Consider the following 25,825-nt stretch of genomic DNA (forward strand, 5'->3'; position numbering starts at 1 on the left):
TCTAGATCACTCATCACTGGAAATGGTTTTTTGGCTATAGCCCGAGAGATTCATAAATTGAATGGAATACTGGAAAATGAATTATACTGCACTTCCTTGGATGCTCAACTACAATCCCTAGTGTCGTGTTTCCAATTTATCGTGAGAACACTTTGTTAACTAGTTTTTAAAATTAGTTAACAAAAAATCAACGATATCAATAAAAATAAAATTAGTTATACAAAAATAATATTTCTGTAGGGCTACTCAGCCTTCACGAATCACTTTCTTTCCTTCCACTTTCTTTCCTTCCACTTTCTTTTCCAAACCAAACATAGTGTTATAGTGGGAAAAAAGATTAACATCGTAGAGAAGTGACCGACGTCATGTAGCTCATTGAATGTCAGCTGTTGAACAGAGTGTATTTCCTGTATAGACCTGCATGCTATGTTGAAGAATGAAGAGTGTATACATTAATTCAGGAATTGTTAACACAGAAATAGTAGAATAATATATTTTATAAGATGATGAAATTGAAGTAGATTACAGCGATGCACTTGAAAAACATATTAAGCGGACTAATTCTCCCTGGTCAAGCAAGAAAAAAACCAGCTGTGAGCAAGGTAGAGAGATTATACACAGAATAGTACTAGCCCTGCAATTGCCAAAAACTCCATTGCAGTAGCAGCCACCTAAGAGACACTAAGACCTAGACTAGACCATACATAATAGGACACTTCACAGAGAATCCCAATCGATCTCATAAGAGGGGTACTTCTGGAGATTATAATTATCCGAATCACCTTCCCACTGAGCCTCGCTCACGTCAGCAAACGTCAGATCCGAAAGCGGCGAAGAACCTTCCGACGACCAGGACGCAGCTTCCACCTTACAAGAGTTGTTGTTCTCCTTGTCGGAAACAACCTTCTCCGCGAGTTTGGAACGCGACTTCCTCGGAGGCTTCTCGGTCTTCCCCTGTTTCTGCAGCTCAGCCAGGCCTTCGCAAATGGCCTGAAGCTTGGCGTCAACAGCGGAATGAAGAGGCTTGTACTCCCCGAAATCACCACCGACGGAGGAACCCTGGTGTCGCAGGTTTGGGAAGTTGAGCCTGGCGAAGTCACCTCGGAGCTTGTACGCGGCCTTGTCGTATGCCAGAGCGGCTTCCTCGGCGGTGTCGAAGGTTCCCAGCCACAGCCTGGTCCGGTTCTTGGGAAGTCTGATCTCAGCCACCCACTTTCCCCAGTGCCTCTGTCTCACCCCTCTGTAAAGCTTCGTGGGCTTCGGAGGCATGCCCGCGTGCTTCATGGGGATGGGCTTCGGCCCAAGGAAGCTCAGGGTGTTGCTGCGATTCTGATGCTGCTGGGCCTGGATCTGGATTTGGGCTTGGATCTGAGAGATCTGAGATGGGGTTAGGTGGTTCAGGCCCACAAGAGATGTGGGTTGCGCTTGCCCGAAGCCAATTAAGCTTTGGGTGTTGCTGGATAACCCGTTTGAGTAAAGATTAGGGAGGGAGGGGGAGGAAGGGAAATAGTTGGGAGAAGGACTTTTCATAAAAGGTTCAAGAACTTCCATTAGTTCTCCCCTGAATGGATCTGAGTGAAGTTGAAACTCTGGGCTGCTGCTGTAAAAATCCATCAAAGCTGCCATGATACTAATTAATTCAACCTGCGTCTTTCTAAAACTTGAAGAACAGGTGGTTAATTAAAACACCCACTGACAAAAAAATTTAAAAAGTTTTCTACAAGAAAGGAAAGGATGAAGGAGATTTCAAATAGACAACCTCTTCAGTCCCGGAAATAAAAAAAGAGAGAGAGAAATTAGCTTTGAGGGATCAAAAATAACCCTCTTGGCTGGTTTCAAAGAAAAAAATAATTATGAAAATTAATTTGACTAGCGAAATTCGACAATAAAACCTGGATCTCGTTTCTGAAAACACCTGGCTTTCGAAAAATCCTTCTAAGTTTGCTTCTTGGTGAATTAATAGACAAACCCGAAAATCTTAGCTTGAAAGACAGATGATTAACAGAAAGGGATTCAGAGAAGCGGGGTGTTACAGAGGGGGGAGGGAAGGAGAAGAAGAAAGATGAACCACACAAACTGAAAGCTCTCGAGAAAATGATGGAGACAAAAAAAAAAAATATATCTGTGAGTAAGTACCTCTCGCCACTCTTGGTTTTGGCTTTCGGAGTCTCTCTGTTATATAGCACCCTATCACCTTGATTACTATTGTTAATCACTTAATCAATCCCCTAATTATCGCTGTCGTAACCACTGGTTAGTTTCAGCTAATTGCAGTTCATGACGCAAGACACACCCCTCATCGATTAAGGTACCCACCAATCAATTAGCAACACGTGTTCCTATCAACGTTGGATAATTGACACGTGCCCGCTCCAAACCGGCAGGTGTCGGTGTCTTTTACGTTGTCATTTTCTTTGGATTGTCTTAAGCGTGTTGACCGTATTTAGTGCGAGTTCAGACCAACTACTTATCCTCAATAGTTTTGAATTCTAAATTTTCTAATGCATCCTTCAATTCCTCTCTTTTTCTATTGCCTCGGTTGTACGTTTACTTTACTATTCAATTTAATTTAATTAGCTTAGAAGTTTGAACTTCTGCATAGATTAGTTGTTTTATGAAAATAACTATCAGTCCAAGTTAAAGAAACAAACGACTAATTCATTCTTTAAGTGATTTTTTAAATAAGTAATCAGAAGATAATGTATATCTTATGAGGAGGGGCGTCAGTGTCCCATTTCAGAAGTGGAGAGCCGTTTCCTCTTTTGTTTATGGCCAAGATAATGGATGGTCAGTTTATAAATTTAATTTTATATGTATCAGTTAGTATTGCGTTGTTTAATATATAAATAAATAATTGAACCAACTTATGCGGTAGATCAGACGGGAAAGTTTTCTCTTGTAGTAGTTAGTAAGTAGAACTAAAATTAGGTCATATATAGTACAGAATTTCTGATGAACCATAACAGAAAACCAGAAGAATGAAGAGCCTAGAGTCCTGGACGCAGAAAAATGAATGACGGGGGCCAAGCCTACCCAGCAAAGATACATGCTATCATCCACCAGCGCAATTTCAATATTTATCCTCATTTTTTTTTAATCTGAGAAAAGTTATTAAATAGATGAAAGAATAAAATAATTTTATGAAATTAATTTTCTTTGTTAGAAATAATGCAGCACAACAGCAAACATTCCAAAATTTATATATATTATGAATTGTAAATGGAACAAATAATAAACATTGTGATGAAAAGTTAAAATGATGCATATTTTGGAGCTTTTTTTTTTCCTATTAGCACTACATATTTACTATGGGACAAATGGATTACTATTTTTTTGAAAATAGTATTATATTAAATACTACAATAAAACCATTTAATTAAAAAATTATTAAAGGTTTAAAGTTTAGCGAATTAATTAAATAATTAGATAGTAATATAGTAATAATAAATAATTTTATTTTTAAAAAAGAGAATTTTATTAATTAGTATCTCAGGGTTAAAGAATCAATAGTATAAAGTTTATATCAAAAATCATTTTCAAGTGTATTAATAATATTTTTAATAATACTTATTTAGTCTTTATTTATTAATTACTTTTAAGATAGTGGTTTATATTTGTCATAGATAAAAATATAAGAAAAACAAATATCATATTCATGATTTTCAAAAATGTAAAGTACTTAAAAATAAATTTAAAAAACTTTAAACCGACAGATAAATTAAACCATAGAAAGAAACAAATTACTTCAGTACTATTATATATTTTTCCTGCGACCTATGTTCAAATCAATACTAGTATTAATAGGAGATCATAATTAGTAAAGACTAAAGATCATTAATTAAGCAGGTAGAAAAACTGGTACTGGTAAATGGAATGTACCCGAAAAGAAAAAGTTGTTAGTTACGTTAATTCGCGGTCAATAATAGTATTAAAACCTAGACAGTAGAGAGGTACCTAGAATGAGGTGGCTACGTGGGCGTCGAATCAGAGCCGTTGGTTGTTCAGAAGAGGCAAGATGAAACTATTGCGAGACGATGATGTCATGGTTACATAGAAAAGATAGTGACTGTTACCGGAGTGGGCCCAGAACGGGGTGACCGGCGGGGCCAGGGAGGATAAAAGGGTCACTTCACTCACTGCCAGTGCCGCATGCTTAACCATGGTTAAATTTGCGCGTTGACTGTGGTTGGGTATAGACGTGGTTTATGGCGTAGGATTGAAGCAACAATAATAGAACATGGGAGTGAGGCAAACTCTTGAAATGCGGCGCCAGTAGGTGCGTGGGTGACATGGAATGGAATCTTGGATTCCACGCATTTTTTGTGCGCACTCTTCTCGCCTCGCCTACTCATAACTCATACGTAAAATAAATTACGTAGTATTGTATAATTTATTCTATTTAATGATTTTTTATTTTAAATATTCTTTATCTTGTGTAAAATCAAAACAAACATTTTAAAATTCTTAATTAAATTAACTAATTTTTAGTTATGACAAATTAGTTAATTTAATCTTATAAAATAGATCATCAAGAGCAAATATTCTAGTCATATTTTGTGTTATTATCACTTGTTACACTTTGAGTTACTCAAATAATTTAATTTCGTAATAGTACTGCTTCGACTCCCTTGGTCAGACAACGCACGACCGGTCTTATATTTAGTTTTTTTTTTTTACTCACACATTTGAGATTAGAAAACTATGTACTACCTGCATGCCCTATAAGTAAATTTAATTACTAGATACATTGATTAAATAATTCAATTAATAATATTTAATTTTAAAAATCTTTCTAAAATATCCTTCATGTAAAATATGAATAAATGATTCACAGGAAATAATATTTTATTAAATAAAAAATATAATAAAAATATTATCATTGAGATAAAAATTAGTTAATATTTACTTATATTGATGTTTAATTTTTTTTATTAATATTTAAGTCGAAAGGAAGTACCTATTATAGTTTCTTCAATCAATCGATCCTCACTTCTCTTCCATTTTTAGAATCCAATCGAGACCAGCGTGCCATCAATCCTTAACTCCTAAGCACCCCTAACTGCTCACGCGTGGAGGCGTGAAGATCTCGAGATGGGATAAATATCGGGATAAGATATTCTCTCAAAATATCGAATTGGTCAATTACAACACATCCTTATATGTATCTTGATGTTTGTCCTAGAAGAATAAATTACACTTTCACTTTGATTGTTTCTAAATCTCCTTTCTCTAAGGCATGATTTAGTTCTAAAAAGAATAATAATTTACATTTGACTTTATTTTTTTTATTGAAATGACTTTGAATCTATTTATCACTTTATTATTTAGTGAAACTGGTGTAATTGTAATAGTGGATGATTTGTTTTCTTAATACTTTGTATCCTTATCAAAACCAGCAAAGATTTAGTCAAAACAAAAAAAAAATTAATTTTAATAGAAAAATACTACATTCATTTAACTTTATATAAAAAAATATATAAAACATTTCACAAAATAATGCCTCAGTCTAATGTAAGAAAAGTTTTTGAATTCCAAAAGAGCACTTATGAAGATAAGATACTTACCCTTACTCGCTCCAAATTAATGAGAAAATGCTCAAACCTACTACTTTCCCTGTTCAATTTTTTGTTTTATTTTTTTGCTTAAGTATATTTTTAACTTTTGAATTGTTAAAAAAATAGCTCATATAATGGTAATTTATGAATGATAAAAGAATCTATGTAACAAATCATAATCATTAAAGTAAGATGTGAATTTGGATTACACGAATTCCGGATTAGTGTTAGCCGCTAAGGATAAACTTTATGTTTTTTTTTAATTTGTATTGTTTATGTATTATTTCTTTCTTACTTTTTAATTTTTATAGTTGAGGTGAATAGGTGGTGAATGGTGATGGACGAACTCAAACTCGGTGTGTTGGTTAAGTTAGTTGACCGAATTGATGAGGTCATTAATGAGAATCCCGACAAATAAACAAATAATAAAATTATTTTTGATTTTATATTTTTCAGTAAAATTTTAATTTCTCATTTTTTTAGTTTATCCTATTAATTTTATAAATATTTTTTTAATTCATATTATTACAACAACTTGGTAAACTTAGTAATACATAACAAATTTTAAGAGATATTATATCGTATGAGCGTTTGTTATGCTAATCAAAGTTAATTTAGTTAGTGTAAAAAATTTACAAGAGAAACAATTTAGTTTAATAAAATAAACATAATAAAAAATTAAAATAAAAACCCAAAATATATTTTAGCGTATATTATAATGCAATGTATTTTTATAATGAATTTTTATCTCTTTCATTCGACACTCATTTTATCTTATACGTTTTTTGTTTTATTCTCAAACTCTTTCTTTACTATAAAGTTGTTAGTCAGATTACTTGGATCAGAAACGGGATACTGAAATGGTTCATTTAATTCTAAAAATTGACTTTGTGAAGAATTTATATTTTTGTTGGTACATCGTGAAGATATGACATAGAACTGATTTAACCGGTTTAATTTTAACATTGTAAAATTATAAATATATATTTTCTGTTTAACAATACTTATATTATTAAAAGTTAAAATAATATTATTTAATTATTACTAATTTATATAGTTGTACAAGTTTTCTTTTGGTATATTAGTTGTAGAAGTTTAGTGGGATTTCAACTTTCAATTTACTTTTTTTCCCTCACATATTCCCATATCTAGAAAGAATAAATGCGGCATAGTCCACTTTTCTACTGAAGGCTAAATTAGATAGATTCCTTTCATATTTATCATGCTTGTGTATTAGTTTAAATGGAGTTAGAGATAATAGGTAAGTTTGTTTAAATTAAAATAATAATAATTTTAATTAAGGGAGTATAGTCTAGAGGGTGAGAAAGTTATAAATTTTGTGATATTGTATTCAATTTTTACTGGTATTTTTTTAAAATAAATGTTTTTATGCAAATATTTTTAAGGGAACAAATAAAATTTACTTTTTAAAATAAACAAAAAAACTATTTTTTACGTAAAAATAATTTAAACAAACATACTTAAAAATAAAAAAAAATCTTATTTTATTAAAATAAGCGTTTATTTTAATAAATAATTTTAGATAAACTGATTCAATAATTAGAATGATTAGCTTGTTTTGTTAGTTGTTCACCGGTAGAAAATAATTTCGGGGGCCAAAAAAGTATAGTATATATTTTTGATTGATAATATTTCGAGCTTGAATAAACCTAATTTTTAAATTAATACAATCACATTACAAGCTAATGATTGTAAAATCATTTTCTTCAAATTAACAGGAAATTTTGAAAATACCGTTAGACGGAGTTTTTAAACTTAATTAAATATGAGAGTTTTTTTAATCAAAATAGGGCGATTTTCAAATAAATAATTAAAATGAGTAGATTTCCAAAAAAAAAAAAATGAAATGGACAAATCGGATTTCATATAAAAAAAGTGTTTTGAAACACGATTTTACTTTTCAGTTTTCTATATTTTTTTATTTTAAAAAAATTCTGTGGCAGATGATAAGCTGCCACAAATTGTTTCGAAGCAGCCACAAATTGTTTTCTTTTCGTATGTATACTTATTTTATTCTATAGAAGAAGAAATTAAGAAGATAAATAAAATAAGTTTAGAGAAACTATCTATTTTCTTATCATATAAATACTCATGAGAAAAATATCAAAGTTGAACTTAATTATATGTATATCGTCTGTCTCCAAAATCACTTTCTTCTGGTCCTATGTCACTCAAGCTTTGCTTCGCACATGCTCACCATAAAGTATTTAGTATCCACGGTGAACAATACTGACTGATCAAGAAACGCTAAATTTAGGCAATTCACATTCTAACGCATCTTTCTTGAAAACATGTTACTTGCTTGTCACGGTAAATTACTCCACAAAAATATAACGACTCTTCATCTTATTAATAATTGTACCGATAATTATTGATTACGACCAAACTCCGTCGTTCGATTACCATGTCTCTCTGAAAAAAATAATGTCAATTTTGTTGTCAAGACAAAACCCAGCTGAATTATATATAAGAAGTTTTTGCCCCAAAATCTCGAGTTTTCCTTTCAAGGCAAAACCTAGCTAGTCGAGCTCGAATTTGATGTACAAAGTTAGAAGACAGAAGAGATTTATCATTTATGTGATTCACTATATCGAGCCGGGACTCATATTCCATGACCAGTGTTGAGTGTTATCAAATTTATTGATAATACTCACAAGGGGCAAGTTGATTGAATTTTAGGACACAATGTTAGTACTGTTTAGCAACCACAAACAAGGCCGAAAATTAAACGAAAGCAGGTAGCCCAAGTCACAATAAGGTAAGAAAGTCCAATTGATGGAAAATGAAGAATTAATTGACTTTGTCACATTGCACCCCGATTTTCAACAATTTGAGCTGGAAAGGTGGTAAGATAGAGTAATGGGGTCTCAATTGATTAGAGTGGCATGCATTGTTGAGAAGCATAGGGCATTTCTGCAAATGGAGTAACCAATCCAATGTAACCGTCGTTTTCAAGTCGCAGCCAGAGATATTTCGATAGGATTTGGTGGGGGCGCAAGTTACTCCAATTTCAACTTTTTCACGGCACCGCACATGCCTAAGGATAATCATATCATGTCCAATACCTTCCACCATTCTTTTATATTCCCTCTAGTAAGCTCTCAAAAGCCTTAGGAAGAGGAGCTCTTATTAAATGGTTTTTAATATTTATTTATTTATTTAACTTGTTGGAATTATGGATTCACACATAGGTCACTAAGCCCATTGTGAGTGTGGGCATAATAAGGAGAACCAACATTGAAGGCTAATGGATATTTTAATAATACATAATGAATTGAGGGCCATGGTTGGAATGTTTCTCGAGAGAGAGCAAGTTGCATGCGCCTAAAGTGATCTCTCTTTTGTGCCATTCACCTCTTTTCACCACAACTTTTTTCTTTGCCTTTCATTTCGCTGTTTCACAGAGAAACGCAAGCCTTTTTGGTCTAATTTATTTGTGCCAATCGGGTACTTCACATCAAAGACTCCCCTTACGAAACTGTGCCCATAATGAGTGGCTGTGGCATATGGGATAAGTGGTTAATTAGTTAATCCAGAATTAGCTATTGAGGAGCTTCTGAATTATTAAAGGCAATTTGAGTATCACGTGAAAGATTAGTTTCACAATCAAAAGACGTGAGAAAACCTTATTTTAATTGTTTGAAATTAAAAAAAAAAAATGAAACTTTACCTTTTATCTTACTTCCAAAGTTGCAACAACATTTTGATTGTTGATGACCAACTTCAAAATTTAACTTGTATGCAAACCAAATTCCAATATTATTGCTCGTCAGACAAACTGAATTTTTAAACTGTAAAATTATTTATTATTACAAAAAAAACTGTACTATATTATTTATTGGTTCATTGGTTTAATTGAATAGCATAACCCTCTAACTCATGATTAACACAATTAGATTATCTCATACTCACTGCTACTTGTCCACTTTGTATAGCAATACTTAAATATAATAACAGTGATCATATTAACTAATAATTCATAATTATTGTGATAAACGAAAAGTACAAATTTAGATTATACAATCATATAAGAATGATCAAGAGGATACATGTGTTTCCATTCAGAAAAAAAAAGAGATACATGTGTTCTTCATAGGCTAGATTTTTTCCCCATGTGTCTTTTAAAACTTAAATTAATGAACTTAAAAAGATGCCAAGATATTTGATAAAATTAAATTATATAAATGAGTCAAATTAAATGTTTAATGAAGTTTACTTACTTTATGAAATAAGAGTATTCGAATGAAAGGAAATGTAAAGAAGGATAGAAAGAAGAGAATGGAGATCTGAAAAAACAAATGAATTATTTAGATAGTTTTAGGTATTTATATATACAGAGGGATAAGTGAACAATGCTTAAATATCAATGTCTTTTTCAAAACACATCCAAACTTTTAAGAATATTTGGTTGTTTCGGATAAACAACCAACCAATACAAATTAATTTTTGTTTAAAAAAAAGACAAATTAATTTTGGTATATCACTATATCTTATTGAATATTTAAGTTTGGAGGTGATAATATATTAGGTTCGTAAAACTTGTGGGCTTGAAACACGTTGTTTGTAGAATTCAGTACTGTTGAAACACCATCAATGTGGACTCTAAGGCGTGACCCAACCCTTCACGACAATTAAATCCTGATATGTATATTTTTTCTGGACCAAAGCCCCTAACGTCCCCAAGAAGTTTAAACTAAATACTAGTATTTTGGATTTCTAATAACATATGTAAATGCATTGGGCTGGGCTCAACAATCACATCATTAAACTGCAAAGGGAGGGGGGTTGGACTAGGAGGAAGGAACGGGCCTGAATAGCCCGAGTTCTTTTCCCTGCTATTTTTCCATGTTTGAAGTGATAAATGCGAATATTTTGTTTAGTTGTCAAGTGTGTCATTTGGAGCAGGGTTATGTATGAATAGGTGGAAAATAATAAAATCAAGGGGAATGAAATACAATAATATTATGTTTTATTGTCTGAGTTGATAAAGTAAAGTTGAAATATAGTACAAACTAATGAATCTTATTTTATTTTATTCTATATTTGTCTTTCTAATTTAGGAGGAATGAGATTAAAAGAAAATCATTTCATTTTATCATTACACATTCAAACAATGAAGTTGATGTTTTTATTTCATTATGTTGTATTTATCTTTGTTCTATTGTAATTCGTTCTATTCTTTTTCATCTCTTTCTATCAATTCAAACATAGAGTGAGTGATATTACATCTTTTTATTCACTAGTCATTCAATCCATTCATTATAAATTTAAGCAAAACACTCACTTATAAAGATCAAGTTTAATTGATTGGATTAATAATTATTACTGGATTATTAATAAACCATCCGCCATAATTTTCTAAACCAAATAATTAAAATATTGAATCGACCATGATTATAGTAGGAGTAGAGATTTGTTGTAGATTCTTTTAAAAACAAACCTCGCAAGGAGAGATTTTTTTTAAAAAAAAAATTTGTTAGCAAGTGAAAAAAAGAACTCTATTTTCATTGCTTGAAAGGTTTCATGACCTAGCCTTATAGTTTACCAATGGATCTTGGAATTAAGCTCCATGTCTCAGAAGGAGGAGATCCTTTATCTAACCTCTCTGCTTGTAAGAGGATCATTCGTCACATCATACATCTCAGTATTTTGAGAGCTGATAGTATTCAACTCATAATTAAGCTCAGCCAATACATGGTTACTCAAATGTTTTACTTACAAGAAGTTCAACACCAACTACATAATTTGAAATAATCTCCTACGCAATTACTTCTATTTCTAGTTCAATCTTCTTTCACTATTTCTGCTTAATTATGCAGATGTCTACTATGGTAACTGCTTATTAGAGGCTCAATAATGCCGGTAATTTTACCCGTAAGCACATGTAACACGTTGAATATTGAACCATTGCAACAACCACTCTTGAACACTTTTGGTGGAAGCAAGTCGTCAATAATTTTGAAATTTTACCTCAAATAGCTATGCTGTTTTGTGTTAACAATTCTTCTATTAAGTTAGCCTCAATTCCTACCTTCTATGATAAGTTCAAGTACATTGGCATCGCCTGTTATTTAATCCGTGATTACATTTCTTCTGATTTACTCATATTAATTCATATCTATATATCAAAATATTAGCTTGTAAACTTCCTAACCATGCCACTTCCTTCTCCATTCTTCTATGTATGCAAAAACAATATGAAAAAATATATCTAATATAGAAATTAAAATATGATTTAATCAATAATTATTTTTTTCATCAATAATGTTTTTTTGAGTAATTTTTTTAATCAATTTTTTTGAGTAAGTTAGAAATGATTGCTTTTCTAAAAAAAAAAAGAATTTACACTAAACACATACTTAAAGAATGTATCACAAAGATTACATTTGGATAATTGAATAAATAATTATTTTTTAAAAATTTCAGAAAACTAATAAAAGTAAATTAATTAATTAATAGTACCTGGTTTTGAATTTTCATCAATGAAGTTTTACGATAATGTAAAAAATAGTTTTTTAATATTATTAGTATAATTAGATGGTACTCCCTCAAGACTCAAACAAAAGTAAAATTAACTAATTTTTGTAATAATTAAGAAATTTATTTAATAAATTAAGAAATATTATCAGCACCTTCTTTTCATACTACCTTCTCCAATAATCTCTTTATGTTGTTTGAAAATTGTTGAAAATTATTAAGTTGGATAGATCCCACTCATCATTTAATAATAAATTTTAAGCTATCAAATTTTTTGTCCAACAAAAAATGGGTTGAATTATTTTTTTTTTAACCCAGATATCTCTTGGCTAAATTAATGATTAATCTTTTAATGTATTGAAATTGATTTAAGGGATTGTTTTCTTTCAACAAATATTTTTTTTTCATAATTACCTATCAGTGAAAGAATCTCTAACCACATACTTATGGGACAAGATACTACCAACCATGTTATATCTTGTTGATAATTAGATACTTTGATGATAATTTTTTTATTTTTGAAAGTAATATTATTTACAAATAAAAGAAATAAAAATACTTAACAACATATATAATAAACAACATTTTTTAATGATAATAATTTTGTGCATATTTATTTTATGAAAATAATCATTTAATATCATTATCGAGTGAATTATAAAAAAATTGTTTACTAAAATTTAAACATCTATAAATATGTTATAAATAATTTTCACCGTAAATGAAATGGAAAGTTGGAAACAATGTGAGTGTATATAAGGAATGAATTAAGTGTGATAAAGGCCTATAATCTAAATGTTATATAGATCAATAATTTTATTACTTTACTAAATACTGCATTATTATATTTTAAAGGAGCTGAACTCATTTTGTTAGGCATCTATTAGCCTAAGAGCTGTCCAAATTAATGTAGGAGACTGTAATAATGAAAATAATGCTTTTATTTAAAGTTTAAATTTGAAGAAATAAGCCTCATCAAATCATTTCGTTTAGGTTGATTAAGATTTCTCTGTTTAAGAGTAAGATCCACTTTGATTGAAGTTTAATAAGGTCTATTAGCACGGTAAGATATAGTTGACAAATTTTTAAATGAACTTCAGTATCTCAAAAGGATCAATATTTGATATTTTTGGTCTAGGGATATCTTGGGTTAAAAAAATGATAATAATTGAGTCCACGTAATAAAAGAGTTTGAGTAATTTATATATGAAGTGATTTGAACCTCATCAACATTATTATAAAAAAAAAACAAAAAAAAACTTGCATGTGACCATTTGATTTGGTTCTTCTTCCGAATTGGTGGCTTATATTACAGAACTATTCGAAACATCATATCGGAAGTAGGAATGAAAAGCTGTCCTAATTATAGTTGTATTAAATTCAACATGCTCCTCTCAGCGGCTAAATTAAAACAACGAATTACGAACCTTTCACTGGGTCACGTATGTGCATCATCACCACCAATTCAATAAAATCTTATAATTAATGCAGGTTTTATGGCTTTTAATTCGCTCCATTCTTATGCTTTCCTTGGACACAGAAAAGAAACTATCCTATTACCCCATCAGAGTACTGAAGGTCTCAAACCACCTAACAAAGCAAAGAACTTCGATTTTGAATGAAGATAGACCAAAACTAAGAACCCCAAATTTTAATTTGGACACTCTAATAGTACTAAGTACTAACACCATTTTTTTCTCTTTTTATCGTGTCACATCACTTATTTTTTCTTTTCTTATCTCATTGTCTATGATCAAGGAGGGTCCACCAATTTTTTCCCAAACTTATTCAGTTTGAATTGTATCAATGCTACTAACATACCAGCATAGTAGCATGTACAGTTACGGTGTCATTTTCTATGCTTCAACGTTAGAGAGCGTGTAACTGGAACGACTCATTTCACAAGATAAGGTTGAAAAAACTTGCAAGTTTTCGGGAATTAATTTTGAATGATTTAATTTTTACACAGTTAATGATCCCCTTTTGAGCCACTACATTTTCTTTTGAACCTAACATCCTAGCTTGTAGAGTTCACAGCTTGGGGACAGGACATAAAGCAGCAGCTAGCAAATAAAGATTACGATTTTAATTGAAGAATTATAAGATGTAACCTAACTAATCGGTTGTTTACAATAGACAATTCTTTTTTATGCCTCCACCTCGATCATAATTAATGCTAGCATTAGTTGTGTAACGGTGCTGTGTTAAAAATTAGCTACTTGCTTTAATGAAAAAAATGGATAAATGAAAATAGCCAACTTAGCTTGTTAGCCTATAAAGCCATTCATTCCGTCACTTACAAAACTACCAATATACGTTGTTGCTATATTGCTGGAAGCTTAGAGAGTAAGATACATTGCCTGTTTGGTCAGTGCTGCATTCAACTCAACGATTCTGAACAATGTGTATAGCTTTGTTTCTTTGGCAATGCCACCCACTGTACCCTTTTCTTCTTTTGAATAACAGAGATGAATATCACAATAGGCAAGCTTTAATTTCTTCTTCCTGTGTTTTTTTTGTTTAACAAATTTTTGGTACTTGTTGACTTGTGCAATATATGCATGCACTTACATAATAATTATTTTTTACATAATCATTATTTGGATGAAGGCCTACGAAGCCAGTGTCTTGGTGGGAAGATTGTGATATTTTGGCAGGAAGGGACGAAATAGCAATGGGAACATGGTTGGCTTGTTCCACACAAGGAAGGGTGGCTTTTCTCACCAATGTTTTGGAGCTTCATACCCTCCCTGAGGCCAAAAGTCGTGGAGACCTACCCGTACTATTTCTCAAGGTATATTTAGTACGAATTGTGTTATTCATACAATAACTCATACAACATTTTATATAATACTAACACTTCATGAGTTTATCTTTTTTCACAGCATCATTGTTACATCTCGTAAAATTTCACTCTCTTTCTTCATAGTACTTGTATAATTTCATTAATTTGTTGCATGAATTGTTATACAAATAACGTTTCTTGGACTCAGGATTTTTGTAACTTCACTGTCTGGCTAACAGCAGAGAAATTAAAAGAAATGAGATATGCATGTTTAATAGGAGAGAAAGAGACAAAATAAGTGAGGATCTAATTCTCTCAGACACGTTTCGTACATCAAAGCATCACTATCCTAAACTCCAACAGTCATGATTTTGTGTATACCTAAATTACACTAAGTTTAAGCCAACCAATGTTATAAATCTGTCTCACGTGTTATTGTTTTATACTTGAAGTGATGATGTGTGTTATTAGTTATTGTATTTGTCTATTGAGTAAGCTACTCACCTCAATCCAAATTTTTAACTCACTTAAATTAACCACGCATGTTTCCTGTTTAAAAATAATTGTATGATATCAGGGATTTAAAAAAAAAACCCTATCAATTTGCACTTTTAACAGAACTATAGCATCAGCTTTTCCTTTTCAAGCACAAAGAATAAGAATGATGATTACTACTATCAGGGAAGGAACATTTTGTTTTACATCTTAAGACACCCGAATTCTTTTCCAATTTCCATATTATGCATAAGTATAAATTGGTCAAATTAACTTCCAAAGTGATTGTTCATATTTCCTCACTAATTCGTTTTTGCTTCTTGTATTCATGTTGATGAACAATGGCAGAGCAGCAAGAAACCGAAAGAATTTGCGGAAAGCCTAAAATTAGAGGCTCATTATTACAACGGGTTCAACATAGTTGTGGCTGATATTGTGTCGAAATCAATGGTGTACATCTCCAACAGGCCCAAGGGACAACCTATTACCATTAAAGAGGTTCCACCAGGCCTGCATGTACTTTCAAATGATAAGTTAGATTCGCCGTGGCATAAGGTTAGTTAATATGGTTATTACATTACGTCTTCTTATATTAAAAATACACTGTCTAACTTATTCCTTCATTCCCTCTAATACACAGTACTATATTCTTGTTTAAATTCTATGTTATTTAATAATCCAAACATAAATTCTGGATATAAGCTACGAAATCAGGATACAGATTACGAGATTTATAAAAAAAAATGTGATTCAATAATAATAATGTGTTTAAAAGAGCATATTAATATTTTTCATTTAAATTAAACCTTTACTTCAAACCACAGAGAAACTAAACGAGAGGAGACCGGAGAGAGTTGTAGGGAGGAAAAAAATTGTCATTTTCTAAGAGAATAGTTTTTTTTTTTTTTTCATGTTTTATTTGTAATACATCTGGACAGGAAAACAATACCTTGGTAGATTTGTTAACCAGCCAGTTTAAAATTTTAATCGTGACACTATAATTACAGTTTGTGATGGCAAAATATCAATGCTATTATATCAGCTTTACACGTCCTGCGAAGGCAACCAGAAATATTAATTAATTCTTGTGTATGTTATGTTTTGAAATTTTCTCTATCAAAGCAATCCTACTTTTAGTTTGACCCCTTTTGCAGGCTCTGCGCCTAGAATTCAGTTTCAAAGAACATGTAGCCAAATATGGGGAAGGTGAGATACCTGTGAAGGAGGTGATTCAAAAGCTAATGAAGGACAAAGTTAAAGCTGACAAAAGCTCACTACCTCGTATTTGCTCACCTGATTGGGAATTCAATCTGAGCTCCATTTTTGTTGAAGTAGAAACACCACTGGTAAGTTAAGAATTATTTCGATCGATCATAATCATGGAATGCATAACCTTTGACTCCGTCAATATAATACAGGGTCTATATGGCACCAGGAGTAGTGCTGCATTAACCGTAAGATCAAGAGGGGAAGCAAACTTTTATGAGGTTTATCTGGATGACACCAAGTGGAAGGAACATGCTATCGATTTCCATATCGGGAAGTTGAACTATAAAGCAGTCACGGATTAAGTAGCCTAGGCAAAAGTAATATATAGCACAATGCTCCACCATTCATAAACGAGGAAGGATCAAAATCAATTGATCCATTCTCTTCTTATTTGTGTAATTCATATTGAGAAGATATGCCGTCGATAAGCACGGCTAATAATAGAGTGCATGTATGAAGATTAGCTAATGAAATGAAGTTTATGATCATTAACAGTACAAAATTGTACCGGCCTAATTTACTAACGAGGGTACTAAACCAATGCATCTGCTTATTAGGGTTTCATTCCTCGTTCCAATAATATTAGTTTCGTTTAGAATTAGAAGTGCTATTTATTATTCTTTTACCCAGATCCAGAACACCAGTTTGTTCCTATCTTCACTCGGTTAATTAGTGATGCTTGGCTTGATTCGATCTTCATTGATTGTGGGATGTGGTCATCTATTAGAAGTTGATATGTGCGATTAGGAGAGAAAGATAACAAAAAGATTACTGCTTGAGAAGGAAAAATGAAACTGAGAGAAGATGAAGCTTCTGTTGTGAGTCTCGTGACTCGACTGAAGAAGATGATGTTTAGCAGTAAAAGGGGAGTGGGAGGTGTCACGTTGAACTGGGAAAAAAATAATTGGGAATTGAAGAAATTCAAAATTCAAAATTAAATTTGAAATTTAATAGTAAACGTAGGTTGGAGTGGGTGGTGTGAAATTGGGAATGGGGGAGAAATTGAAATGCCATTTTAAATCTTATAGTTTAAATTAATGTGAAAAATAATTTAATGGAATTAATCATACATTATAATTTATTAAATATAACATAAAAATAGGGTGTGAAAAGAGTTTAAAGAATAATACAATTGTGGGGTGTGTAGAAATTAGATAAAAAGGATATGATGACTAATAATAATTTTAATGAGAAAAAAAGAGGGCTTCCTTAGCACACAGGGAGATGTATTTAGCAAGAGCGACTTCTTAAATCTCAGGTCCATGAGCCCATTTTGGAAACTCTGCACCTAAAGAGCCAAGACCTATTGCTAATGGGCCTAACAATCAATTGAGGGGTATTTTTTTTCTGCACTTCCGAAATTGCTTCGACACTTTCTATATTACTCCCGGAAGCAATTCGGTGAGTGCAGAAAGCAATTGCCTCAATTGGGGTGTAGGGGGACGAAGAACTCAATGTCTTATGGCCCTCGTTAATTCCGTACCCTTATCTCTAAATTCACACCACAACTATTTTCCATTTTTTTTACAAAAATACTTTTGATAGAAATTCGTTTCCGTTGTGAACTCAACACAATAAAAAACCTGTGTTTGTTGTGTCAGTTTTCTTTTAAAAAATAACAAAAATAAGCTTTTGTTTTATTAATTTTTTGTAAAATATTTAATCCAACGTATTGGTAATTTTTTTTAAAAAAAATTAATACAACAAAAACCTATTTTGTGTGTTTTTTTTATAAGAAAATTAAAACAATAGAAAGAAGTTTTCGTTCTCAACTCGTCATTGAGAAAATTCAATCCTTCCATTGATTCTCTTTTACTTTAATACATCAAAATGTCATTTTTTACTTAATTTTTTGTAAATTGAACTAATTAAACTATTTTAAATCTCCCACTCAAAGCGCACTAGCTACAATATTAGATTTTATCTAAAAAAATCTAACTTTTTTATTTTTAAAATCCTAATTTTGCTCTTATAAATCCTTCATTTTTTTACTATATTTCTATTATATTTTAAATATGATCTCATGTGTAAAATTTATCATAAACCCTTCAAATATTTAGATAAAAAATGAGAATACGAAAGTTTTAATTATAAGTTAGCAAAAAACACTAAATTTATTTAATTCTAAAAATATATAAACTATATTAATTGTTGAAAAACATAAGAGACCACGAATGGTGGATCAAATCATCGTAGCAAGTGCAATTAGATTGTAAAGTCTTCACATCGATAAATTAATCAAGATGGTATACAAGTAAACTAACGACTCGTTTCCATTTAATTGTTGTCACTCGGAGCTTCCCAATGGCATTGCAAGATTACTATAAATTCCAACGTTGAAGGTTTTGCCACCTTCTCGCGTATCCATCTCTAGAAAATGACCACCTACATGTTGAGTCGGTTTCAGAAGTGGCTCAACTGAACAACCTGTCACTGTTTTTACATAACTTGCTATCTGCTATGACCGTTGAACAGATTCACATCTTTAATTAACCATCACACCCAACTTAAACGGAGATGATCAAATTCTAACACATAGTCTCAAGAAAAATAAGCATGTTGTATTTAATAATGATGATGTAGACTTTGGTGCCAATTTTTTTAAAAAAATAGAGTGGTAGCCCGCGTATGAAATTGGGAACTTGTTACGCAAACGCAGGCAAAGCTTTAGTGGGACACTTTCAGGATACGCGTATGTTGCATACAGATTGCAGTAAACCACGATTTTTCGTATTCCATGGCATTTTCCTCACTCTGTCTATCTCCTGAGTGTGTACACGATCACACTTACCACATTTTCCCTTTGACCAATTTAATTTAATAATGTACAGTTTGCAGTAAACCAAAAATTTTGGTATAACATCATAGAATTGAATATGGGACGACATAAAAAGCATAAAAGTAAAAGCGAAAAAGTAAATATTAAATCCAGGGGTAAGGGGGGTTTCTTGCATGACTTAATTTTGTTTTGTATGTGTTATGTGGATGGGAGTGGGACCTCATTATCGATCGAATGAACGTCAAATCTTCATTTGTGTTGTGTTTGGTCGGTAGTAAAATAATGATTCATTGATTCTTCAATATTTGGACACTAAACGAAACTCGTCGTCTTTATTAGCTTTAGAACAGTCCAGGCATAGTATGTGTATGTGTAGCATAGATTATAGATATTTAAAATGAGCATAATGTTGCCCGTGTCGACGGCACTGCCGCATGCATGCCTTGTATTACACGCTAGTTTCGAATGTAGTACTATTCAAATCAATGTGTTTAATTTTCTCTGTTTTTGGTCAAAATGGTTTTAATTAATCTCTGATTACTTAAATAAAATATGACAAGAAGAAATCTAGGTCACCCGGGAGAAAAAATAAAAAAACGAATAGGTCGCACGCAGGGGCAATGGACGCACGCCGACAAGTTGGCTTGATGGTTTGGGACATGCATGCAAGTGTGCGACTGCCGTGAGGCTCACGAGTGATGACACACAAGCTTACTTGGGATTATTAGGGGAACTTTTGATTTGAGTGATTTTTTATTTTTATTTTTTTTTAAATTTTAAATTAAATTTATTTTAGAGAAAACAAAAATAAAAAATAAACACTCATCGAAAACGTCGAATATGTCAGACATTCATAATAATACTTTAAGATGATATTAAAATAATTTTTGAGTTTAATTTATGTATATAAAATATTGTATATATTGACAATCTTTTCTCTTTTACTGTAAATCTCGATATTTATTGTACTTCATAAATAATTATGACTTTCATCAGATGGTTCTCATAATTTTATTTTTTTATTGTAATTAAATTAACGAGAACACAAAACTCTCTTTAATTTATGATTAAAATAAAGAAGCCTTTTAAATTTGTAGCTTTCAGATTAATTAGTCCCCCTTCCATAGACACAACCCGGCAACACCCTTCTTTTGTCATAAAAAGACAATATGTAAATAGAAGTAAAGTTAGAAAATGAAAAGTAGAAATAATTAATAATATTAAAAAAAAAAGAGTCAATAGTCCATCCCTTGTCATTATTCTAATACACATTAAATTCTCAACTGAGAACATTATAACGCGAGACATTCAAAGAACAGGAAGATCGTATGGGAAAAATAAGTTTAAAGCAATATATTGCTATTGTTTTTAATACACAATAGCATGCAAGGAAATTCTTACAAAGGCAAGACTAATCAGCTATTCTATCGCTAATAAAATTGAAATTAAAGAAACAAAAATAGCTTCCTAGAGCCAAAATTTACAACTTGCTTCTCCACTAAATTCAACAGAAAAATAACCCTAGAAAAACACTTCACCATATATATTTTAAACCTATTTTAGAAATCCTCTGGTGGATATGCACATGGAGTAGATTGCTGTACATCTTGAGGCACTCCACTCCATCAAAACGAGTCTAGGTAATTATAGTGACGTTTTCTGTTGAACTCTAACAAGCTACCATAGGTTCGGTCAGCAATACCCACAAATAGAGCTTCTGTGTCTGGGCTAAAGGATATGCCAGCAATCTCACCAAATAGGTCAATCTCTTGACCTTGTTCATAACCTGAATGTGAGTCAAAAATATGGACGAAGTCTGCAGGTTCAGCCATGGCCAAAAATCGTCCGTCCGAAGTGAATCTTAGTGCTCTTATTGCACCCATTCTTCCCTTTAACACAGCCATAGATTGTGAAAGATTTCTTATGTCCCACAACCTGCATGTTTTGTCCTGATTCCCAGTGGCCAATATTTGTCCATTTGGGTGCCAAGCTGATGAAAAAGAGTAGTCCAAGTGCCCCTTTAGGCTCCCAGTAATCTGGGTGATACCATAAGATATATAAAATCAGAAATCATATTAAACATTAAGGAAGATAAAACCTTACAAACAATTGCAAATTGAAGATACCTTTCCAGAGTTAGCATCAGCCATCAAGCACTCAGTACTGTCCCCAAGAACAGCTAACAACCTTCCATCCGGACTAATAGAAGTGTTCTGCAAAGGCCAATATGTAAACATAATATAACTGCTATTTTCCAAAAAGTGTTGCAAGAGATGAAGAGTTGAAGACTATAGTAACAGGAACATTTATCAGTTGATGACACTCACATTAACAGACCAATCATACTTGAAACAACCAAGAGAAGCAAAATTCTCTGCATCAAAAACCCGAAGTTGGGAATCATTATTTGCTGTGATTACCCTCAACGACCCACTGCAAAGTGAAGGTTCAGTTACTAACTAAACCAAAAACAAAAATTTCAAAGATAAAGTTCTGTGTTTAGCTGCTTACGCTGGATTGCGGTAAACATCCACGGCATTGGTTATGGCATTACCATCTGTAGTTATTTTACCACAGAATAGAACTCCAGGTTGCTTCAAATTCTGGCCACAAATAATTCAGACGCATTAAAGAGGGGGATTTCATATAGTTAATTATTATATTGAATGAAAATATGAAATAATGATCAATCCTACCTTGCATATAAGCTCACCCTGGAAACCACCTGCCACCATCAGATTTTCCTTAACAGTCATGGTGCTTATTTGCACTCTGGAGACAGGCTGAGCTAAGAATCCAGGATGCGTCTACATAAGAACAGAAGAACACTCATATCTAATGCATTGAGTACAAAAGAAACACATCTGATTAACTAAATGGCTACGTACAAGGGTTGGAATAATTGGTTTGGCTACGTTAAGCACTTCTTTACTTCTTTGTAGTAATGCGGACCAGTGCATCACTGAATAATTTTGCATAAGGTATACATCATGCTTTGAAGTTGCCCACAACAAATTCCTCAGCTGCACAGACAAGAATTGATGACATTAATACCAACAACCAACAGGGAAAACGAAAGAGAAAGATATGATGTGGTAAACAAGCCACCAATATCAGTCTAAGCACCAAGGTCCAGAATTGAACATGGCCCTTTAATTAGAAATATTTCTATCAAATAACAATTAATGTAATTGTTAGAACTAAGAGTAGTAGGGTATACAGTGTACCATGTCAGAGTATTGTGGCATTATTGTTTTAGTATACTGTTATTGTTATTGAGTCTTTGTATGTCTACATTTGTACATGACCTAGATTAGTGTAAATAGTACAATGTCAGTTTTAAGTGCAAGAAATTCTCTTTTACTATTTCCATAATAATCCCTAAAATTTCAGCACTCTATATTCTACAATGAGTTACACAAATGATGCAATCAGAAGTAACTGTAGTGCTATTTTCTGAACTTAAATGACAGGAATTGTATTTGTGGCAGATGACATTGGACTTAAAGCACAGACTTATAGATAGTAGAAAAAGCCTTCTATCTTTGTCATTTCCTTTCTTGCAAGAGGTAGAAGTCAACTAATGGGGCGTTAAAAGATGGGCATAATGCATGCCAGTGGCCAAACTACATATGATAACTTTGATTTCTGGAGGGGAGAACAAGACAAAGGTAGAGAACTAAAAAGGGCTATGGTTAAAATCATGTGTAAACACCACAATGATTGTTACACAATGAATCGTGCAATTTCATTGAAATCAACAATCACTGGTGCATGCACGGTTCATGATCTCCAATAGGAAGGCCGGAAAAATACAAAACTTCTGAAGAAAACTTGATCATACATGTTCTTAACAAATAAAAGTAAGCGCTTTATGATGATGATGTGGAATTGCAATTTCTCTAAAATACTATAGAATTTATCAAACAATCACAGTTCCATGAAGTATGTGTTATCTTCATATAAATGCTAAATGTAACTTCTACATCAGTAGTCAGACAATAGACTATCAAAGTAGGAGAAAGACTTTACATAAAGTAAAGTGATTAATGATAAATATTCTATAGACAAGAAGATCCTAGAAATATACAGCTAGGCATGAAGCATGAAGAGGCAAGGCCTCTCTTGACATGGACAAGATCAACACTAACTAGTAACGGATATTGTAGATCCCTCTGGTCAGATATTTTCCTATCATACCATAATATAAGGTCCTGCCAAGCTGCTCATATTCCACCTGCTTTAGAAGCTGACATAGAGGGCCCAAATGCAAAAACAGGTTAAGCAATAAATTAAATTACAGGAAAAAAAAATAATGTTACAGCCACTACTGACACAAATAACAAAGAAGAATGCATGCTTGTATAAGGGTAAGGGATTTGATCATACATGAAAAGTAGGAAACATTTAATGTGGAACAAACATGGAATTGCTAAAGATTATTCAAGCCTTAAAGGTGCAGAATACGGTACAGATTCACACCTTAGCTTAAGAATTAGTAAACAATTGTAATTGCAATGTTGCAGTTGTAATGGATATTCTGCAACTGTATTAGTACAGAACTTACCAATATTATAGTCCTAGTAGTAAATAAGAAAGCTAATTGCATTGTCAAAAGTAAAAAGAGAATACAAGACAATCTGTCAACATTGTAAGCTTTCCTCTCCGGGAATTAAACAAGAAAACCCAGAACTAAAATATTTGGCTTCAAAATCCAAAACAGATTGCTTATTTAAAGAAAATTAATCTAGGGAAGGCTAACTTTAATAGTGTAAGACTCTGCTAGTTCCACTTTGAAACAGTATTGGTATAATATTACACAGAATCATTATTTTAGTTTCTGGGAAAAGATGGAACAAAGTCAATAAAAAAGCTCTGCTCGTCTAATCCAAAGTGTTGCATGTGGATGTAGATAGGTGCTGTGTGCGCACCGTCATTATGTTGCAAGTAAGCACAATAATACAGATGGAACAAAATCTGTTCACAGGAAATCACCAAATTTTATGAATGTCAAGTCATACCATAGCCTTGATGCATCCATATCCATAAAATTGGCATGAAACTGTCTTGTCTGTAGAAAAGAATATCTGGTGTCTATTGGAGATAATTCTTTTGAAAATTTGACTCCCTTTGTTTTTTAAGAAAGAAAGTTGAATAACAACCAAAGTGAAAACGGATAGAAAAAAGCATCCTTGCAAAACATTTACCCAAAAATATGAGGATTTGGTGAATAAAATTCTGGCATAAAAGCCTTCAGCAAATTATAAGGAAACTGCTGAAGCATCCTGATCAAGAATTTTTCATAAAGAGGATTCATTTCTTTTCTAAAAGAAATAAAATACAAAATCTAGACATTGCATAAATTTAACCCAGAACAGAGTCGTCTAAAATAGTTATTGACATAATATATTATGTTCCCGTGGAAGAAAAAGATTTTCACATATTAATCTCGAAAACATCAGAAACTTGAACTTTAGTTGAGAATTTGTACATATAAAATGCCAGAGAGACTTTATTATCATTTAATCCTCGTATAATGGAGGTAGCCTACAATTCCATCCGTGTGTAAAGGAACAATACAAAATACATAGCCCCGCAAAACTAGAAAAGCAAAAGTATGCATAACAAAACTTTTCAGTCAGATAACTCACAGCCAGTATGGCTGCGAACAACAGTAAGAACTCCCTGCAGGTATAACCCATTTATCTGATGATGAAAATAGTTCATAAAAAACAGAATAAAAAATTATTATAAAAATTAGAAAAAGTAAAATAAAGACGATAATATGTCAAATCAATGAACGCATGCTTATGGTTTTAAGTTATTTAATTATAATAATACCCGACATGTAACAGTAAAAGGCATAACATCCCAAATGAATGACCCCAATACGCCCGAATGTTCCGGAATCTACAACATAACAAGCGAGGATGAACGAAGTCTTTACCTGAAAGTGGACAATTGTGGATTTGACAAGCCTGGTATTGAAGAAGAAGTCATAGAAAGTTTGCCCCTTCTGCACTTGGAAACACTCCTGCGAACAAAAAAAGAGAAAGAAAGAAAGGTTTAGAAAAAACGGTAGGAAGTGGTATTCATTGATTTGATTTGCAAACAAAAGAGTGAGTAACCTTGTGGAGGTGGTGAGGAGAGAGAGAGAAGTTCTGGTAATTTTTGTATTGCTTGAGTCTGGTCTCACGGTATTTGTCTCTGCTATAGTTAAGCCTCTCCCAGGGGATTCCCTGAATATCTTTCCCGTTTCTGGCTTCCGAACAAGTGGTATCAGTCTGTTGTTGCAAAAAGCTCTAATTAATTGATGGATTAAATGAAACGACGGCGTTAGAAGTAAAGAAGTGATTGAGATTACCGTCGGAAAATCGTCTTGGAAGTGGACGATGTATTCGAGATCGTCATTGTTGAAGTGCTCCATGGTTAGCCAAAAGGACT

The 25,825-nt window shown here is 32.3% G+C and overlaps 3 protein-coding genes across 5 annotated transcripts; 1 reads left to right on the forward strand and 2 right to left on the reverse strand.

The window, feature by feature from the left end:
* Positions 1-479: 479 nt before the first annotated feature.
* Positions 480-2,238, reverse strand: LOC100800478 (ethylene-responsive transcription factor RAP2-4). Its single transcript, XM_003526539.5, has one exon. It carries the CDS (start codon positions 1,624-1,626, stop codon positions 718-720), a length of 909 nt encoding a protein of 302 aa, XP_003526587.1. The 5' UTR covers positions 1,627-2,238; the 3' UTR covers positions 480-717.
* A 12,130-nt stretch (positions 2,239-14,368) lies between these two features.
* On the forward strand, positions 14,369-17,139 carry LOC100801022 (transport and Golgi organization 2 homolog). Its single transcript, XM_014776324.3, has 5 exons — positions 14,369-14,537; positions 14,664-14,847; positions 15,682-15,888; positions 16,488-16,679; positions 16,752-17,139. Exons 1-5 carry the CDS (start codon positions 14,455-14,457, stop codon positions 16,902-16,904), a joined length of 819 nt encoding a protein of 272 aa, XP_014631810.1. The 5' UTR covers positions 14,369-14,454; the 3' UTR covers positions 16,905-17,139.
* A 3,571-nt stretch (positions 17,140-20,710) lies between these two features.
* Positions 20,711-25,819, reverse strand: LOC100817036 (uncharacterized WD repeat-containing protein C2A9.03). 3 transcript variants are annotated; one of them, XM_003527866.4, is made up of 9 exons: positions 25,746-25,819; positions 25,510-25,665; positions 25,329-25,415; positions 22,270-22,404; positions 22,078-22,188; positions 21,893-21,984; positions 21,709-21,814; positions 21,508-21,594; positions 20,711-21,417 (listed from the first exon to the last, which is right to left on the reverse strand). In XM_003527866.4, the coding sequence occupies exons 1-9, from the start codon at positions 25,806-25,808 to the stop codon at positions 21,007-21,009; spliced, it is 1,248 nt and encodes a 415-aa protein (XP_003527914.2). In that variant the 5' UTR covers positions 25,809-25,819; the 3' UTR covers positions 20,711-21,006. The 3 variants fall into 3 exon arrangements, with proteins under 3 accessions (XP_003527914.2, XP_025984650.1, XP_025984648.1); XM_026128865.2 differs by lacking the exon at positions 25,746-25,819 and adding an exon at positions 23,582-23,630 and having other exon boundaries at positions 25,510-25,563; XM_026128863.2 differs by lacking the exons at positions 25,329-25,415; positions 25,510-25,665; positions 25,746-25,819 and adding an exon at positions 23,472-23,590.
* Between the last annotated feature and the right edge of the window lie 6 nt (positions 25,820-25,825).

This window comes from Glycine max, chromosome 6 (genome assembly GCF_000004515.6).
Source record: "Glycine max cultivar Williams 82 chromosome 6, Glycine_max_v4.0, whole genome shotgun sequence".
NCBI lineage: Eukaryota > Viridiplantae > Streptophyta > Magnoliopsida > Fabales > Fabaceae > Glycine > Glycine max.

Bases quoted from the DNA above. Each gene is read 5' to 3' on its own strand.
- LOC100800478 (XM_003526539.5), bottom strand. From the start codon at position 1,626: ATGGCAGCTTTGATGGATTTTTACAGCAGCAGCCCAGAGTTTCAACTT.
- LOC100801022 (XM_014776324.3), top strand. From the start codon at position 14,455: ATGTGTATAGCTTTGTTTCTTTGGCAATGCCACCCACTGTACCCTTTT. The intron at 14,538-14,663 runs GCAAGCTTTAAT...ATTTGGATGAAG, and splicing joins AGAGATGAATATCACAATAG to GCCTACGAAGCCAGTGTCTT. The intron at 15,889-16,487 runs GTTAGTTAATAT...CCCCTTTTGCAG, and splicing joins TAGATTCGCCGTGGCATAAG to GCTCTGCGCCTAGAATTCAG.
- LOC100817036 (XM_003527866.4), bottom strand. From the start codon at position 25,808: ATGGAGCACTTCAACAATGACGATCTCGAATACATCGTCCACTTCCAA. The intron at 22,189-22,269 runs GTACGTAGCCAT...GTTCTTATGTAG, and splicing joins AACCAATTATTCCAACCCTT to ACGCATCCTGGATTCTTAGC. The intron at 21,418-21,507 runs GTATCTTCAATT...GGTATCACCCAG, and splicing joins CTGATGCTAACTCTGGAAAG to ATTACTGGGAGCCTAAAGGG.